We start from the raw sequence: 20,071 nt of genomic DNA on the forward strand, positions 1-20,071 counted from the left end.
ATTATTGTCTTTCACTTGGGTCTCTTGGGAATTCCACTCGTTGCTCCTCGTATTGTGGTTGGGCGTTCTGTAAGAAAAAAGCGCTCGAGAAAGCGCTTTTTGACATAAAATTACTACTGTAGACCAGCTTCCCGATGTTTGAAAGATAGTGACATAGAATAACCAATCCATGTCTCGAATATTGCCTCTATGATAGTCAGTTACCAGTTCATTTTTGTCAGCACCGTACTGAAGGTGAGCTCACATTTGGTACTTTCAAAAAGCATTCCTATCTTCGAGACTATTGGAAAAACTCAACCTCTCTCCAATATAGGTGAGGCCTAAAATGATATAACATTTGTGTACGCTGTCATAAGAGATTATAGCTCAAAGCACACAAGAGACGCGCCGCGCCTCGCCAATTAAAAATCATCCGATTGAACACTTAGTACCTAAGTTAGGTTCCCAGCTCAACTTCTCACTTGTTTGAGCTGAAAGTATTAAGAGATGGCAGTGGTGGTGGTCAGTCTGGCTTCATAGATTTACCTTCTCCCACATTTAAATTTATTTCTTACAAATTAAATAAGTAAATTATATTGAATAGCAGTGAGATAGTTTTTGGTATACTGCTGGTAAAGATGTTACAAACTGAATGAATTATTCAAATAAATAAATTATAAGTGATCTCGAATATTCACCAATAATCCTACAATCAATCTTATTAACTTGCAATTCACTTGAACAGAAATTTATCGAACAAATAAATAAATAAATATTTACAAGACTAACGTTCTCCTAAAGCGAAGTTATAAATAAAGCAATAAATAACATTCACAGTCTCTTAAAGGAATCAGTTGTGATTTTTGGTGAAGGCTGTCAGGCGATTTGAGAGAAGCCGCTTCAAATCACGAGAACTGCGACTCCATGCCAAGGGGTGGCAGGCGCATGCGCCTGTGTGCGCGTGAGCTCCTCGCGTTCTCCACCTTTGGATTAGAGGGATGTTTGGGGTCTATGACGAACAGCCTCATGCCTGCCAGCGGAGGCCTTGTGACCTTCTCTTCTTCCCTGGTGGTTGAGGTCTGCTGGAGGGCTGCTGTTGTAGTGGGCTGCTCCACCACCCTCACTGTGGTCTCCGGCTCCTGTCTCACAAACGAAACTGGTTCACCCAGAGAAATTGTCCTCTGATCCTTCTTCTTGGCGCTTTCCTCTTCTTCCTCCTCCTCATCATCGTCGTCATCGTCCAAGATTCCACTCAAAATGTCCTCCTCCTTCTTCTTATTCGGCTGCTTCCCATCCACGTTCGTTCCGAAATGATCGGCGTCTTCATCATCATCTAACAGAGTTGTCACATCCACCACTGAAGCGACATCGTCATCATCATCGTCATCTTCTTCCTCCTCCTCATCATCTTCATCCTTTATTTTGGCTGCTGACACCAACAGCTCTTTGTCGTTCTCCATTTTCAATTCGTCAACCCTATCTGACATTGATACATCACGCTCAGTGTAAGTTTCAGTTGTGTGCTCTGTTGTTCCCATTTCGGTTGTTGTTGAGAGTCCACCACCGCCACCTCCGCCAATTTTCTCATTCTCTTCTTCCTCTTCCTCTTCGTCCTCCTCCTCCTCTTCCAACTGTTGCATTGAGGTGATCGAGACCATTGTTGAAGTTATCATTCCCATGTTTCCATCCTCCTCTCGGGTGTTCTCAGTAGTTTCAATAATTGGCTGGGGCGTGGTCGTTTCGATGAAAACTACAGGCTCGATGGAAGAAGGGGTGACTCGTTCAGTGGTGGTTGTGGGGGTAGTGGAGGGGACAGTCACCTTGACCTTGACTCGGTTGCGTAGTGGAGCTGCTGTTGGTTTAACCGCAGGCACTTTGGGTACTGTTGCCACAACGGGAGGGTTTGCAGGATTTACCGCAGGAGCTACCCGCGTGGGTTTGACCTTGTTGGGACGCTGTGACATTGTCTGGGCTACGGGCTGCATCGGTTGTGACTGCATACTCTCTTGCTTATGAGTCATGATTGAGTGCATCGATGAATGCGAGAATGGCTTCTCTTTCACCTGTGGCTTCTTCCTCTTCTTCTTGGAGGAATCTGAACCGAAGAAGCCCTCTAAGAACTCACTGCTCAACGCACTGAACCCGGTGTAGTCAGCTGAGTCCACATCATTATCGGCGGCATCTTCTGAATCGTCATCATCATCGTCATCGTCAGAAAGGCCGAAGTCATCATCATCGTCGTCATCGTCATCATCCGCATACTCATCATCGTCTTCTTCCTCTTCCTCCTCGTTTTTGTCACCTTTCTGCTTGACAACAGGCGGGAATGGCTCCGCCGCCTCCACCTTCAGTCCCCCTGGACCGAAACGGAAGCAGGACACTCGAAGAGCAGCCTCCAGGTTCTCCAGCGCTCTCAGCTCCAAGCCCAAGCAGGCTTTGAACTGCTCGCCCTGTTTCTCGATGTTGTACACACGACCGCAGAACTTGGAGACACCTCCAGGCAGACGCATGCAGACTGGCTGTGGCTTCTCACCTACACAAAACAAAAGTTAATATTTTTACAGATTCTAGAACAACTTATATGGAGGAAAAACATTTTTTATAATAATGGATGATTTTCTATAACACCAGCAAACCAGTACTCTATTAATATGGTAAGCTATATAGTCCTGATTGGAGTTAATAAACTATAAGGTGAAATTATAACGATTTCTATGTACAGTTTTCATTTTCAAATTTCTATCACACTTGTATATCGATAGAGTTGAAAGAATAGTGAATGCACACTAACTACCCTTATTCCTTTCATCCAATCTACTCCCAAATGGTAATTACCTTATTTACCATTATAATGATATTACCATCACTATAGAATACTTATCATCGTAGAGGCGCCAGAGATGATTATCAAAGTGATTCATAATGATTATCGAATATTAGAGTAGGTGGTTTCCCAGACTTCCACAACATACGATTGAAATTAAAGTGACTCTCGCATCTCAACCAGCAAAATTGAATGATCAAGATCTACATCAATCAGATAGAAACTAGTAGGACACATAAGGACACTTTATCATACATAACACTTCACCATAACAAAATATAAAACGATTGTTTATATTCTGTAGCCTATCTGAATACGGGTGGAATAAATACAAGACTACGAGACTGCATACTGATTTCTAGCTTATTGTGGAGGTTGATTATTGTTGTATTATTCTTCGCCCATATTCTTCATAGTTCATTTCACATTCAATAATTGAATAATCAAAGTTCAAATAATAAAGAGAAATCGACTATCTGAACCTGAGAAAAAAATACAAATAAGTTTCAACAAAAATATTCCCAATTCAATCGTTAAAACTTTTTACGATGCTTAAATCATAATTATCTGATCTCAAAAAACCTTACAGCTTCGAATGTTTTTTAGAAGTTCATGCTCGAAACTAAAATTCTCATTCTTACATCTATTCTGATAACTTTTACGGTGTATGTGATTTGCTTAAGACTGATTGAATTCCCACTCCCGATCACGTTTTTATATAGATCTGTGACTACAGTTTGGTCTGTGGCGTTTATCGCAGAGCGACAATTCACACGGAAGCCATGATCCGCGAAGAGTGTTTGGAATTGGAGAAGTGTGAACTGATCGATGAGGCAGTGAACTCGGTGGCTGCTGGCCCGTTGCAAAGGCCAGCCGTGGCCACCTGAATCACTTCTACGCCAAATACAAATAAATTGGCCAATACAATACGGTTGGTGGAGTGTGAAGCTACTGCTAGTGCTAGTGCTAACGGAACTTGCAGTTGGAAGAAGAGCAATCGTTTATGTTATTGAACCAAACACTGATCGATTTTCTTTGATGCGTAGAATTGGAGTGGTTGTAATATTTACACACAATCTCATCGCTTTTCAATCGATTTATTTCAATAGACCACATTGCGTTAAAACTCCTGCAATCCATAGAATAATGTGCCATTCTTGCAGATTATAATAGTAACATAACTTTATTATAGTTCCTCTAGTTCCACTGTAGCTACTCTGAAAGGTGGAAGCTGAAAAGTAGTAGCGGAGACTGTTTTTAATGGACGATTTCTACGGTAGTATTGTTTCAATATTTCTGTACTTTATTATGATATTTCTCTTCACTTTTCCTCTATGTTAGAACTCGTTGGCATTATAGTTAATGATTGATTGATTTGCAATAAATTACGTCAAGTTCATTATGCTGTATGAGGTCTACCTTTTTTGAATAATTAGATAGCTGCAGAATGGACTGGAATAAATAAAAAAATTATAAAAAGGACGTAAGCTATAGCCAAGAAAAAACAATAACTAAACTAAAATAAGTAAATTTATTAATTTCTGAGTCCTTAAAAAATGGATGGTATTTCTGGAAAGAAATGCCAAGTGGTGCTGAAAACTTCAATTTTCATTCACATGATAGGATATTTTCACGAGAAAATGTCAATCAATATCAATGTGTCATCAATCGGGAACAGCATGAATTTTCATACATCAAAGATATTATGTATCATAAAAGGAATTTACAGGAAACAATGAAATGAGACTTGTGTGACTTACCTGTGATTGTGATGTTTCTCAAAACTCGGTCTCCATATTTCATCGAAATTCCAAATTCGTTGTCTTTCAAGAATGAAATTGTAGCACATCCTGCAAAGAAAGAGTCCAGTTTAATTATTGTAGCAGCTTTGAGCAGTTTAATAAGAAAAATTCATGAATACAAATATTGTGTGTGAGAACGCTTCAAGAATCTATCTTTTCAACTGTCTTTATTCAAGAAAATAGAAAATGAATTAGTTGTTGCTATTTTCATTATTCGGTTGAAATTATTATTCTTGAAATTTGCCATGGAATTAATTTTTAAGATTGATACCTCCTGACAGTAATAATGAAAGTACAATATAGAAGGCAATAAGCACATACTCTTTCCCATTAATCAAATTTATTCCCATCAAATTAAATTTCCGAAACTCTAAAGAGTCATCGGTTCTTAATCTACCTTGATGGTGATAAAACACTTCCCTTAGTAGACATCTAAACTGCAGTACATTCCCAGAGAGAATTTCTTCGTTCAATTATTATGAAAAATTGTAGGCCTAACCCATTTTTCAACTCAGTGCTCCCACCTCCCATATCTCAGCAATGAAAAACAATCGGTGACCTATACAGTCCCGATCTGAGAACGATTCTGCCAAGGGTATCAAAGCAACAAAAGAAATAAATGTAACTTCCACTATTTACAGTCGGCAATTTAAAAAAAAATTATATAAATAAGAATGATTATTTTTGGCCGAGTGGTGGGTCTAACACTGGCTGTTTCTACTCTGAGCAAATTTGTCAATAGTGTAGCCTACTCCACAGTCAATATTATATCCTTCTGGATTACCGTAGGCTACATTAATTTTCTATTAAACCGCTCCATTTCCAAAGCTAGTTCACGAGGTTCCGGTTCATGGAGTTCATAATGATGAATAACTGGAGTTGCTGGCCGATTCCGTGGAACTGATTCAAGATCAGGGGCGATTCGCGCGGCCAACGCTATCTGCCGGTGTTTGGACGCAATCTGACGCGAAAGTGTGCCATCCTATGCTTCGGCCTGGGAGCTGTGAGCTGAATTTTATTTCTCGCGTGGCTAATTGGCTAAACGACTGGACCGTTATAGGTTTTTAATCTCAATAAACAGCGATCTTCTACGGACGTAGAACGCTCGATCAAGGCGGCCTACTACTGTTTCCTCGATAATCGTGGAGTCCACTGTACTGAAATAATCGTGGAAATCAATTGACGCGGCACCAAGAATCCAACCTACATGCTTCTGAGTTGAAACGAAATTCAACTACTGATTTCATAGCGGCTAATTAAATGCACACGAATTAGAGAGTCGCAGGAAAATCCTTTTAGGCTGTATTTTTTCACCGGAACCATTTAGTAGGCTGATGAAAGAAAGCAATTCGGTACTTCCACAGGATAGAAAGGTTCCAACTGACGGATCGACTTTCTGATTGCTCATTTCAATAAATTGATTTCTTTGTTTTGGGAACAATTTTACAATACACCATTACTTAATGAAGCAGATATACAAGTATAATTCAAGAAGCCTCGATTAAGTCAAATTATTTCCAATAGTCTGGAAAGTGCTGATATATAATAAGCCTATTAATTATTTCCCAATAATTAACATTCACGAGAAAATCTATTGACTTTCATTCGTCTTCAATCAAAGTTGAAAGTTTGAAGTTAAAACGGTACCTCAAACATGTTTTTAGGGCAGACAGAAGGTTGAGATTATTCTTGTACGAGATCCAGTACTGGGATTACTTATTCATTAGGGACTGAGAAATCTTTTTAAAAACTTTGAAATTCTCTTCCAACTGTACTTGAATCACATATTATGTCACGAACTTGGGATTTAAAAAACATTTTCACTTTCTTCGTATCAATGGAGATTAAGTTATTGCTTGATTAATAGATCAGTATCGATCAATTTCCAGCCTTATTCCTTTTAAAATGATGAAAAATAATCCTTTCTGAGATAGAGCCTATTTTTGAACTCTATAAAAAATTCGATTCGGTTCCCTCTTTTCAAGGAAAACTTACTGAAATGGGAATTTTAATCCATTTGATCACCTAGAATGAAATTTTCCAACAGGAATGCAACAGAATATGGTGTGGTTTATTGTATTTAAGGCAAATGGTACCAATAAAATCAAAATCGAATTGTCTCATTACCTGGGCCTTTGGCAGAAACGACCGGTATGTTGAAGTCTCTGCAGCAGTTGCACATGGATGAGGAGCAATTGCAGTACTTGGTCGGTGAAGTTGAAGTTTCCTGTTTTGTTCGTTTCACATTTTTCTCAACCTTCTTCAAGAGTCTCGCTCTGTTCAATGCACTCGGATCTGAAGCAGGAAAGACAATTTTATAAAAATTACAAATATGGTTGAACTAGAGAACATATTGTAATTATTATAAGCGAAGTAACTCTCCATGAAACTTTGCTTTAGCTTGAAGCTTGACGTTATATCTGTATCGTTCAATAGCTCTGAAAGGCATTGACACATGCAATAAAGTATTTCTGTGCTTATTTATTTATTCATTCATATACAAATACAATCCAGGTAAAAACAACAGCCATTCGCCCAAAACTGCTCTAAACCTTACTCTAGACCAATTACAAATGAGATTTATTTATTAGACTTCTAGATTTCTTTACAAATTCTCTTTCTTTATTGATTTTTCTTTGTTTTATGGTAATTTTGGTGAAATATCACCACAGTAGGCCTATACAAGTGGCTCCATAAGTGAAGATATCGAATACCTATTCATAGATGATATTGATTATTGATAGTGAATGAGCAAATAAGAAAAATAATCATGTTTAATTCCAATAAAACCATAAAAAAATTCTGTATTGAATCAAATGACCTACTTCACTTCTACTTCTGATTGCTGATTGTTATCTTTATTACTATTGATCCATTTCATTCTTCTCTTTGCAATTATTGAATATAAATACTTATCTCAAAACTTATAATAGTATTTCTATAATTTCCATGTTGAGCGTCACAATAGTGAGGTTCACGTTATAATGGCTGTGGAGTTGGATGGTAGAACTGCCTTGCCAATTTCTTTTATAGGGGATAACTGATATCACTATAATCTGATGTAATATTAACTCCACATTCTTGTTTAAATAATCAATCATATTTAATTCGCCAAGAAAATATATTTTCCAATTATTAAATAATAAATTAAGATAATTGAAATTGAATATTTTGTTGATTACTTCTACATTGTTAAAACCGATCTGGCATCGTTGTGGAGCCTGAAAAGGATAGCGCTATCTGCTTGATCGAATGATAGACAAGGATGGTAGCACCAATGGTAATCAAATCATTATAACGTGGATCTCACTAGATGAGCTATCGCTTAGATCAGTTGAGAATCATGCGCCTGCTACTCCCGTTGGAAGGGTGACCGCTTCAGCCAATACATCTGAATATGGTTCATGAGTTGTAGAATCGCTTCTTGTTGGTTCGGAACCCACCTAAAACTAGATCCATTCATCTCTCATTATCATCTGCCTCATTACCCACGCTAAGCTCATAGGTGATTGAAGTGACATGAATGCTTCTAATGTATGATTTGATTCAACTTTAATCTTCAATTTCCCAATGCAGAGAAAAAAATTGTACTACGATATCATTTGTTATGTATTATTGGATTGAATGTAAATATTAACTTACCTCTAATAACGTTGCTAGCAGCAAACGCTATGATGAGAAGTATGAGAAGCAATTCGAACACGACGGCAAGCCGCATTCTGCCTCTTGGAGTTCAACTCCTGCAACAATATCAAACATTGATAAGTTTTTAGCAGTACCAAATCATACGAGAAAAATGTATATATGACAAAATAATTGATATTTTTGTTGTCAAACATGCCTCACAACTCGTTGTACTGAATTGAATCAGGATTATTTTAATATAATCAAAGAATTGAAAGAAGAACCCATGGTAATGGAAACAAACATTGAAGAGTAGTATATTCTGTATAGAGTGAGTACCAATTATGGGTTCATTTAAGGTGTCTAATGATTGATACACCCAAATACCACTCATTTCAAATTGGAGTAAGTTGACAATTTTGCCTACTTCTACCATAGAGAAACAATAGCGTAAGTAGATATCCCATGGTATAGGGAATTTATGTCGCAACTTTTACTGTCATCCCAAGCCGATAGTTCACGTAGTTCTTTCCCGTGAAGCTTTTTGACGCTGGTAGTCTCTCATATTGTGCCGTTCATACACTATCACTCCAACAAAACAGTGAAAATTGACAATAATCGACAGTAATCGGCTTGAGATAACAGTAAAAATTGCGACATAAATTCCCTATACTATGGGATATCTACTTACGCTATTGTTTCTCTATGCTTCCACTTAGTAATTTGTAACGCACGTGATTAGTAGCGTTTAAAGCTGGCACATATCTTCAAATAATGACGAAAAAAGTTCCCACAGAAAACACAAAAATGAGAGTAAATGAGTGGGATGTGGATGCATTGCATACTTGTTAAGATAGGTAAGTGGAAGCATGATGAGAGTGGGAGTGTACCCACTCAGTAATGAGAGTATTTGAGAATAAGGTATGTGGATGTGAACTGGAGAAAATACAAAGAAGCTAAAAGTAATGTGCGTGTCTGGGCGCAAGTAAGAGTGAGAGGTATGTGAATGAGTGTGGAGAGTGAGAGAAAATTATGAGTTTGAGTGAGAGTAAGTGAGAGACAGTTCGGAGTAGTGAGTACTGTTATAGGTGACGGCAGCGCAGCGACCTCCTTCGATAAACCGGATGTCCGGCAGTGGGCCAACTAGAAGGAGTTCAGCTAAGCCGGTCTGCTACCTCCATTTATTTATTTCTACCCAAAGAAGCTGCTCATCAATCTCGCTTTCGTAGAAGGGCCGACTCGGCAATACACACATGGGTTTCCCACTTTACATGAATATTTCGCCCGTCATATTTATATATCCCGGTAGTGTGATTTATTTATGATGCAGAATGATCCACCATGATCATTTTGAAGAATAATGCAGCTAATGTCTATTGGTCTATACACGATTAAGATATTATCCATGAGTGTAGATTGAATTTAAATTCAAGAAAATTTGGTAAACAAACTAATATCCAAACTAATTGAAGAGAAGCCTGTAAAATTTTAGCCGTAAAATGCTACGAGAATCAGAGTTCTTTAAAAAACCTTCTCTTATTGATTCTCGTAGCATTTGAAATCATGATTAAAATTTAACAGGCTTTTGTACAACCGGGCCTTGGTGATTTTTTACAAATAATATTGAGATGAAAAGTACACTTCAATGTGGAGCATTAGGCTGACGAGGTTGAGATTTATCAAGGATAGGAAGGTCTATTCCTGCTCAGGAATAAGAAAGGAAAGTTCAAAAAAATATCATGAAATTCATATATATGTCAAGACTATTTCGAGATATAAATGTGGATCACAAGTTCAATAAAAATCCTGGCGTACAGCGCAGTACTGGCGCAGTACTGGCGTACAGGTGGGTCTTGGTGAGCCTCCTTGAAAGAGAATGCAAGTTTGTACTTTTGTTTACCTTGATCTGACACTGGAATTTTTTAATGAAATCAAAAAAAATTCTTGTTCATAAGAAATTTTTGTCATAAAAAATGTATTGATTCATGGTTCGTAACAGATTTTGTTGGCTGAATCTAAAATGTTCATTTCTCCTGATAACTGCGATCCCTTCCCTTCCTATATAGGGCCAAACTTATGAAGTGTACCATTGATTTCCTCGCAAACAACCACTAAAATCATCCTGATTGCTAGGCAACCAGTCTTACATGGGTTAAAGTTGTAGCTAAATAAACTTTGAAAATCGTTTATAAATACAAAGAGAGTATTATAGAGAGTACTTTACTCGAATTATACAAATATAGTATTAAATTGCCTTCGCTTATACGTTGCTGATGGGTTAGGGATGATAATATTGGGATTTGTACTCATACTTCGGACTCATACATTTGGAAGCACACAGACGTAAGGGAAGCTGACCTGGCTAACAAGTGGTTCAACCGGAGTAACTACAACATATTCAATGTAACTCAGTTACATTATCTTGAAGAAAATCATAATCATCATTAACCGATTAAAAGTAGAACAGAAGAAACAAATTGAAAATTGAAAAACGGAGCTGCTATTGAAGTGAATGACAGAAATTTTAGAAAACTGTGAGATCCTCTGTTGTTATGAATACTGTGGAACTTATCCTTGCTCTCTAATATAATAGTAGACAATTTCCCCTGGAAAACCTTACTCGCTCTCGAAAGAGTATCATGTGTAGATAAACCTTTCGAATTTTCAACTATTATTCCTTTTCTTGTTACCTTATTTAATTTGGAATGTCAAACGAGACCGCATAACCAACCGGTTCCACTAAAAACATTTCTGAAGGAAGTTCAATACTGTACCGTTAGAGGAATGAGGTGTGATGTAGTTTGCTATCTTTTGTGGGACACATGTGTACTGTTTCCGAAGATTATTCAAATTTTCCGACTGGTTTGATTACGATTCAGGTGTGTATTGGTGTCTGTCACCTGAATATTGCAAGCTTCCTCCATAGGCATGGTTCGAATCTTTTTTTATTTATGAATAACTCATAGTAAGAGCCGTAAGCGTGGAGAGCTATTCACTTCATGTATAATAGAGCTTGATGTTTTTATATTATATTATTTAAACAAATTCAAATGAACCTATTCAAATCGGTAAGTCACAGATGATATATCATGCTAGTTTGTCTCCTATCACAGTCATCAGTCGAACTCAATTTGATTTATACAATTTTTGAGAGTGTTTAGAAAAAGAGATTCATATCATGGTGATAAATGAATTATTATTGTTTTCTGAAAACTTATATATTCAGGGCTACTTAATTTCTTATTTGTAAAAATTAACACCATAATACCCTTTCTGAAACTGGTTGTTTTTTAATTTGTAATTTTACATTAAAAAGCTCTCAAAAATGGTACTATGGTGTTATTTTACAAATAAAGAAATTATGATTGATTATTTGTGACTGATCAACCGATCAATTGACCGATTTCAATTGATCCAAGTACCAGTATGATACATGAACGGATATATGAATAGGCCTATATTAAAAATTATTTCAACAAAAGTTCGATGAGCCTATAAAATGTGTTTAAATTATGTTCACGGTTGTCAATAGCTAAGTAGATGAGACAATGTCAAATTTCGATTAAAAATTACACTGGACGAGTTGCGGATCAGCAACAGATAAAATTAATCACCCTACAATATAATGGTTTCCTCTGCACAGATAGGAGTAATGAATTCATTATTATTTTTTGTTGACAGTGGGAATGAGAGTGTTATCATGTCTTGAATTAGAAGTGAGTAATATTTTATATGTTTTTTGTATACATCAAAGGCATATCTCTCATTCCTGAGAATAATTGAGACCTGAATAGAAAAATATTGTACATGGGTTCAACAAAGAATGTTAATAAAAAAATGCCTTATACAGGAAGGGTGACGTTTATGAGCTATTCTTTTACAAGTCAAAGTTGCATAGACACAGAGTCAGGTATAGCTTACATTTTCATGCTGGAGCTGTTTGTTCGACCACTAATTTGCTGCTGATGTGACGCAGTGACGGTAGTGACTGTCAAATAATCATGACCTGGAACCTCATTAACTTGACAAAGGACAATGGACTCATGGGTCTGAAATAACAATATGTTATCAGGAACAATACTGTTCTTGATAATAATTGTATTACTCTTGTGTTAAATAATGTTCTACAAAAGGAAGATTACAGTTGCATCGTGATGACGTTTTCTCCGGTCATTTGTGTTATTCATGCAGAAGAAACTAAATTTAAACACATATTGCGGTGCTTCCATCATGTATGAGATATTTAGGTTGATATTGTCTAACATGATGGAGAAAACTCACAAATCTCAAATCAAATTATGAAATTATTATGGTTTGGAAGAGTGAATTCCTCAGCACTTTATAACCAAGATGTTGTAAGATTTGACGCTTAAATTATGCAAATTGTGCCTAATTAACGTTACACGCTACAAGTTAAGCTTGTTCCAATCTCATCCAACTTTTTCAGGAAATAGCAATTTCAACTTCTCCAATCAAATTCTCGCTACTTCTTTGAAGTCTCCGAAAATGTTATTTATGACATTCAATAAAATGGGAGAACATACAGTACGGTAACTTGAATGTAACCAGTAAAGCCCCAGGCAGGCCGAATTTACTTATTTGAATCATTTGATGAATGAATTTAACATAATATTATGATTGATTTTCCATGATATATATAAATTCAGAAGTATTATGTATATACTTCATAATACTTTGATGTGATTTTTAAAACCGAGTAATACAATTCGATTAATTCGACTCAAGTCAAAGCTTCTATTGTACTCTTCTTTTTCTGGTGCCTATCCGTTAACGAATGTTGGCAATCATTCTGACAATGATATTCTTTCCGACAGGTGCTCTGGAGAGTTCGGGGGTAAACACTCCAAACCACGTTCTCAGATTCTTATGCCAAGATATACGACTTCGACCAACGCATCTTTTGCCAAGAGTTTTCCCCTGCAGTACACATTTCAGCAACTTGTACTTGGTTCTATTCCTCCTACTAATTCATTGAAGTCAATAGAAAATATTATTCTGATCAACATGAAGATTCCTTTCTTGTTGTTTCCTGCAGTCTCAGAGAGAAGCTCACATTTGAGGGGATCAGCTCAATTTTTCTCTTCAATAGAGCTTTTCAGCCCGAGCAACGACATGTTTGTGTGATTTTCTCTTTCCTCAACTATCAAATTAATTTTATTCCAATCAAGATATGTTTTTCGGGTTGGTTCAGGTAGCAATAGGATTTGAATCATATATCAGAACAATCTGTTAGCCAGTACAGACATGCACAGTGGCTATGAACGTGAGTGAAAGCACATCGAGTCAGATTGCCAATTCTTTTTTGAAGCACGGTCAAGGTTATCCATGGAGTCCGCTTATCAAGTACAACTTTCTATGTAAATGAAGTTCAAGTAACAAACTGGTCTACAAATGACTCTAGACGTAATAACTCAATGAAATTTCCAGGATGAGACTTTCTACAAGATTATTTGAAGTTCATATTAAATCATTTTTGGCAATCGCTTGATAAATCTTCATCCTTCATCGTATTTATCCATTCATTAATCTTATTCTCAATTCATAATTATTGTTGGTGACGGATGGATAAATGGAGGATTATCCTGATTATTCGAATAACCATATCACTAAAACTATGAACATAGACTAAGTAAACAGATCTGTTAGATCTTTGCTAAAACTATGTTAGCCTTGATATATTACATAGACTGTCTTCTCAGGAAGAAAAATACAGGCTTTAAATCCAGTTTAATTTTATGATAATTCTTCGATAATTCGATTATTATTCTTTATCAATCGTGACTTTCATTCTCTTCCAACAATGAACGATATTATATTTCACACAAAAATCTCTATCGAGTCCGTCATCCTGTTCTGTTCATAATATTATATTGTTGATTACTCGTGAAATCATCACTCACTTTGGTCAAGAGATTATTAATGAGTATTTCATCCAGAATGGAAATTTAATTACAATCATAATATATATTATTGAATTGGCATGGCTTATCAATCTGATTACAAAATCTGCTTATTGTGATTGTAGAGTGTGTAAAACTATTCAGTGTTTGTATTGGAGTAATCAATTATTGGATCAATGACTTATCTATGAATATGACGTGATAATAATTCTCGGATCTCTCGATACATTACACACAAGATAACTTCACATCAAGATTAATCAATTGCTATTTGTTGATTCTGAAAATACACGATTTGAAGAAATTTCATCCAAATAACAAATTATTTTTAAAATTATGAGTAAAACCGATTTTCCAGTTATATTTTACCTGTTGTATTCCACAATTAATATTGGACTTCCATGAAGACGGGTTCATTGTTGTTAGTTCCGATACTATGTTTTCAGGGCTTCAATCAGCTTGCGTCATGACCAAACAGGCAGCTACGAAATTTTCTTTCGGAATCTGATGCTACCGATTTCAAGGTCGAAGAAAGTTGAAGTTCACGTTTCATGAATGATGTCTTATTGATTCAACCTTTTCTACTAGGAAGTCGATGTTCCTTTAATCACAAATGACACTCTCTCTTCAAGAGTCGATAAATAATGCGACTGCATGTGGGACTGCTCACTGCTCACCAAAAGATGATTAACAGCTGACAAAGCGATTTGAAAATACAGTGAAAGGATCAAAGAAGCGGTCCTGTCTTGGTACTTTCTCTTCTACGCTGTTATAAACATGCTTTCCAACCGATCTAGTAAATAAACAGAAAATCTGAAAAATACCCACACCGTCGAGGTACGCAGAGAGGTGAGTCTACGCTAATAAACTGCTAAGAGAAATCACAATGACCAGAAATTGGTAGCGTAATCTTGCGTATCTATTCTGGTGCTCATCGCGCATAAAAAGTAGTCTAGTTTTATAGCTAATGGTGTAGGCCTATCAATGTCTTCTCTCTAGAGTCTAGACCACAAAAAGTATGGATTTCTTCAAAATGGAAAGTCCTGGACTCTATTAGAATTACAAGGATTCACATTGACAAAATTCGACTTTCAAGAATATTTCTTATAGGCAAATTCATTGTTTTTATTTGTATTCGTGATACCCACTCACAAAGACAGAAAGCTGGTAATGGTCTTCATATCATATCGTTGCCTTGGAGCAGAACTAGTCTATCTCCAAAAATGGGTATTTTCTGATTTTCGTCAGTTCGGGGTTGTATTAATATATCAATGGCATTATTAAACTATATGAGCTATGAGCTTTATAGATGATAAATATTTTGGATGTTTCAAAAATGGAATTGGATGCATTCCAATAAAGGAAATCAGAAATATCGGTCCAAATGTAAATAACTGAAGTTGTGTACTTACAGATGTTTACTAGATGTCTACGTGTACTTACAGTAGATAATGTATCTCAAAATGTTCAGAGATAGCGATACTTTAACAATTTCGATGTGTAATTCTCGACAGAAGGGTGACTCAATACCTCAATAGGCTGAATCAGACTGATTCTCCACTTGCTTTGTTGCAAAAAGTTATGTTGAGCTGTAAAGAGATGAGCATACAGCAGCAGACAACTTTCTCCGCCACATACTAACTTTCTATCTCGTAAAAGTGAACTAATTATACAAGAGGTTGACTAATAACGTTATCAGGATTTACAAGTTTACGATGAAAAAGATGACTAGTCTACCAAGTACGTCCTTCCTTTTCAAGATTTACATCACTGTTAATTGATTCTGCTTATTTCATAATTATTCGTAAAAACCGCATTCTATATCCGTGTCGACATGTGAGACAAGGAATTGCCGACTATACTCTTGTCCCAGTAGAACTGTGTAGTTGCATTATTTTTATGGTAAAAGAGACGTTATTGAACCTAACACAGAACGTGACCGTTATGGAAACGTAAATACAAGATTCAATCCCAAGTTCAAATCAAATCAAGTTTTATTGCTCACATTAGTTAAGAAAAAGATACAATTCAACAGCTAAGGTTCGTCTCAGAACTATATTAATATAGTCGTCTTCAGTCTACTCAGTATATATACAATTTTTATTATATGTATTAATCCGTAAATTAATAAATACAATATTTATTACATGTATTAATTCGTAAATTAATAAATTCAGGATTTGAAAGCGATCCATTTTTTTCGGTTGACAATAATTATCATCCATCATACTGGAATAGAAATATCACTGGAGTTCAACAATGAGGGGCACTCTGACATCTAGTATTAAACTTGTTTTAAAGACTGATGGCGTGGAATCAAATCAGTAGCATAGATGATAATCATTTTCACATCTCCTTATCATGTTTTGTTAACCTATGTGGGCTACCTTTGATTAATTTGTTGGGTTCTTATCATCCTCCATCTTGCGAGTTCTTTTGTCATGTAACTTGAAAATCTATTACTTATTATTCGAATAATAATATTATTGTTTCTACTTTTTAATCCTTATCTGGAATTCATAATACAGAGTCCGTCCATAACTTATATAAGGTATAATAATCACTCAATTGCTCAAATAATACTCCACATTTATTCTACAATGTATTTATTTTCTAATTCTTCTTGGTAGCCTAAGCTTGGACAAGAGCCTGCTTGCTACTTTGATAGCCACTGTTATAGAAAAAAAATAATAATCACCATACTTCAGAATATTTCTTGTGTTGCAGTAAAGGTAGGTGATGTGGTAGAATCAGAACTGTTTTATCGGAAGGGATAACTAAAGATTGATAATAGTGTAACAACGGGAATTAGTATCTCGAATTGTTACAGTAAATTAATAGCTTTGTTGATATCAAGATGTTCCATTCACATAATAACAAATTAATGAAATCCTCCTTTGTTTGACAGTTCGACTTGTGAACTCGTTCCATGTTTCATGTTTCATGTTCATGTTCATGTTTCATGTTCATGTTTCATGTTCATGTTCATGTTCATGTTCATGTTCATGTTCATGTTCATGTTCATGTTCATGTTCATGTTCATGTTCATGTGCATGTTCATGTTCATGTTCATGTTCATGTTTCATGGTTCATGCTTCATGTTCATGTTTCATGTTCATGTTTCATGTTTCATGTTCATGTTTCATGTTTCATGTTTCATGTTTCATGTTTCATGTTCATGTTCATGTTTCATGTTCATGTTCATGTGCATGTTCATGTTCATGTTTCTTCCCCTGTTATTACCCTGCCAAAGGCTTCTATTTTGATTTTGTTGTCATAATAATATGCTACAGTTTGTTGAAGCTGAAAATAGGCTAGTCATTGCAATTGGGCATTTACAAAGAATGTATGTCCAATTTTATTAACATAAATTTGTCATAACTTTCATATTGTGTTAATCAAAAATCAAATCAGATGAAACATTCTTTTTTGCAAATTGAACAAGTTACATTACACATAATAAAACCAACAAAAAGCAAAAACTCGACTTGTGAGAAAACAATATACAATCAAAACTCTCACAAGAATAAAATAAAGTTGGTTGTCATGTTCTCTTTATGCTCATTATTATCAAGCAAGAAAACTGACAGAGGATTTTATCAGATCATATCACATCACTCCACTTCACCTCACTCTTGCCTATTTTCAGCAATGAAATAGAGAGAGAATTTCCTAGTGAGCAGAATTGATTTTTAATGAAACAAAACTATATTGTCACTGAGGGGTATTCAATAAAAATAAGGTAATAAGCAAAAATTCAACTTTGTATTACTGATGAAGATGAACTTAGAGCTCTAATTAATAGGTTCAAATAAGTATATAAAAATCTGGTGTGGCGCACTTACACAACTTTCCTTGCCGTTATGGAAATAGATCACCTGACGCTAGTGTTCACGCGCATCTCAAGTCTACTATTCAAAGATCTGAGCCAGCTGGTGACAGGACAATAACGCTAGAGACACACGATGTCTGCTATCTCTTCATAGTGGAAGATTTAATAGAATCAACAGTTGCCAACAGTTTGCTATTGAATAATCACACTTTCTCGAATTTCGAGCTTATTTTCAATTTTAGGTGAAAATTTTACTAAACATTAATTGTAGAGATTTACATGCTCAATGTTCTCCACCTAAAAGTTTTTGTTTAAATTGTATCTGAAGCCTGATAATTGGGAATCTAAAATCGAAGTTTGCATAGATGGGGTGGAGCTCCTGAAATTTTTACAGATATGGGACTTGTGGCAGTTGATAGAGCTTATCAATGACTATTTTGGGTATCAATTTGATCGTAAATCGTTGGAGCCGTTTTCGAGAAAATCGCGAAAAACCTTGTTTTTGACAACATTTTCACCATTCTAGCTGCCATCTTGAATTGCATTTGATCGAAATTGTTCGTGTTGGATCCTTATATTGTAAGGACCTCAAGTTCCAGATTTCAAGTCATTCCGTTAATTGGGAGATGAGATATCGTGTACACAGACGCACATACACTCATACAGACCAATACCCAAAAACCACTTTTTTGGACTCAGGGGACTTAAATTTAGAAATTGGGGTACCTTAATTTCTTCGGAAAGCAATACTTTCCTTACCTATGGTAACAGGGCAAGGAAAGTAAAAAATAATGTGAGGGTTAGTATTTACTGGATCCAAGTTACACCATGAATGTGGTCCTGTCAACAAATAATCTAAAAAATGTACGTAGGCTACAACTCTCTGTATCGACTCGTGAATGATAATTCTATTTGAAGAGTCAATCGAAAGTAATACTTCACGAATATTAACAAATATGAACAACTCTATATTGATAATATAAGTTTTACTGTATTTCAATCGATCCTTTTGTACAACTTAAACATATTAAAAAATAGATCTTTACAACGTGAGTACGGTACATACGTTAACATTGTCCCTGATCTCCAGTGCTTGTTTAAATATATAATCAAGCTTGTTTCAAGGATAGTCAATGCCAAGATCACGAATATGATGTGAGTAGAGTTTGGTTCAGATGCTGTCACTGGTGATTGGTCCAGTTCCACTACACATGAATATCAAACAAATTGGAGTTTTCCTTTCTACATCATTGTGTCACTGAATGTAATTTCAAATTTTTAGTATTAGTTTCAACAACATCCTGGGTACGAGATATGCTATGGGACTTGGCGAACTGTAACTTTACAACACAAATGATAGAGAAACCATGTCTGTATGCCAATATGACTATTTTATGGGTGAATTTCAACATCAATTATCATAAAAAAGGTGAAACTCATCATCATCATCCTCCCATTATCGAATTATTATTTACGAGCCGATCACACAAATAATAATGATAACAAAGATTGCTATTAGTCTATGATGATTATTACATGTATCGCTAATAAAAAAACTACATAAAGTTGAGGTTACCTGTGCGAAGATAACAAAGATGAAACCAGTTGCCTGAAGCTCGTCTCACTGAATACTGGAAGCGTGTGACGTTGGGGATCACGGAAGTGGGACAGCGTATGTCGGTCACTGGCCTGCTGCTGCTGAGGGTCACGGCAATACTATTGTACCACTATACTCGAAGACAGCCAACAAGGGACACACTCATCTCGTACTCTTCGATTCTGGAGAACGTTCCTTTTGTCCGCAACTGATAACACTGATCGACTGCACCTGCTCTGCTCCTTATGCCTTCCTGCTTCGAGCCTTTCCTCGAAACCGATGAACTTCCACCATTTCTCTCCACCTACCATCGACGGCTTCCCCCCCCAACCCATGACCCGCGGACGATCGCAGTCTGACGCAACGCTTCACTTGGTTCCGGCAGTATTTGCTTGCTTTCCGCTAGTTGTTCAAAACTAGCATCTCGTTCTCCACAAGAGGCTGCTCCAGCAGATGACACATCAGAGAACGTACAAAATCAAGGTGTAAAGG

General features: G+C 36.2%; 1 protein-coding gene across 2 annotated transcripts; it reads right to left on the bottom strand.

Moving 5' to 3' along the window:
* Nucleotides 1-454: 454 nt before the first annotated feature.
* Nucleotides 455-19,855, bottom strand: LOC111043523 (nucleoprotein TPR-like). 2 transcript variants are annotated; one of them, XM_022328502.2, is made up of 5 exons: nucleotides 19,559-19,855; nucleotides 8,248-8,345; nucleotides 6,733-6,900; nucleotides 4,564-4,653; nucleotides 455-2,512 (listed from the first exon to the last, which is right to left on the bottom strand). In XM_022328502.2, the coding sequence occupies exons 2-5, from the start codon at nucleotides 8,321-8,323 to the stop codon at nucleotides 885-887; spliced, it is 1,962 nt and encodes a 653-aa protein (XP_022184194.2). In that variant the 5' UTR covers nucleotides 8,324-8,345; nucleotides 19,559-19,855; the 3' UTR covers nucleotides 455-884. The 2 variants fall into 2 exon arrangements, with proteins under 2 accessions (XP_022184194.2, XP_039277145.1); XM_039421211.1 differs by lacking the exon at nucleotides 19,559-19,855 and adding an exon at nucleotides 15,594-15,783.
* Between the last annotated feature and the right edge of the window lie 216 nt (nucleotides 19,856-20,071).

The sequence above is a fragment of the Nilaparvata lugens genome, chromosome 2 (assembly GCF_014356525.2).
Source record: "Nilaparvata lugens isolate BPH chromosome 2, ASM1435652v1, whole genome shotgun sequence".
Classification (NCBI taxonomy): domain Eukaryota; kingdom Metazoa; phylum Arthropoda; class Insecta; order Hemiptera; family Delphacidae; genus Nilaparvata; species Nilaparvata lugens.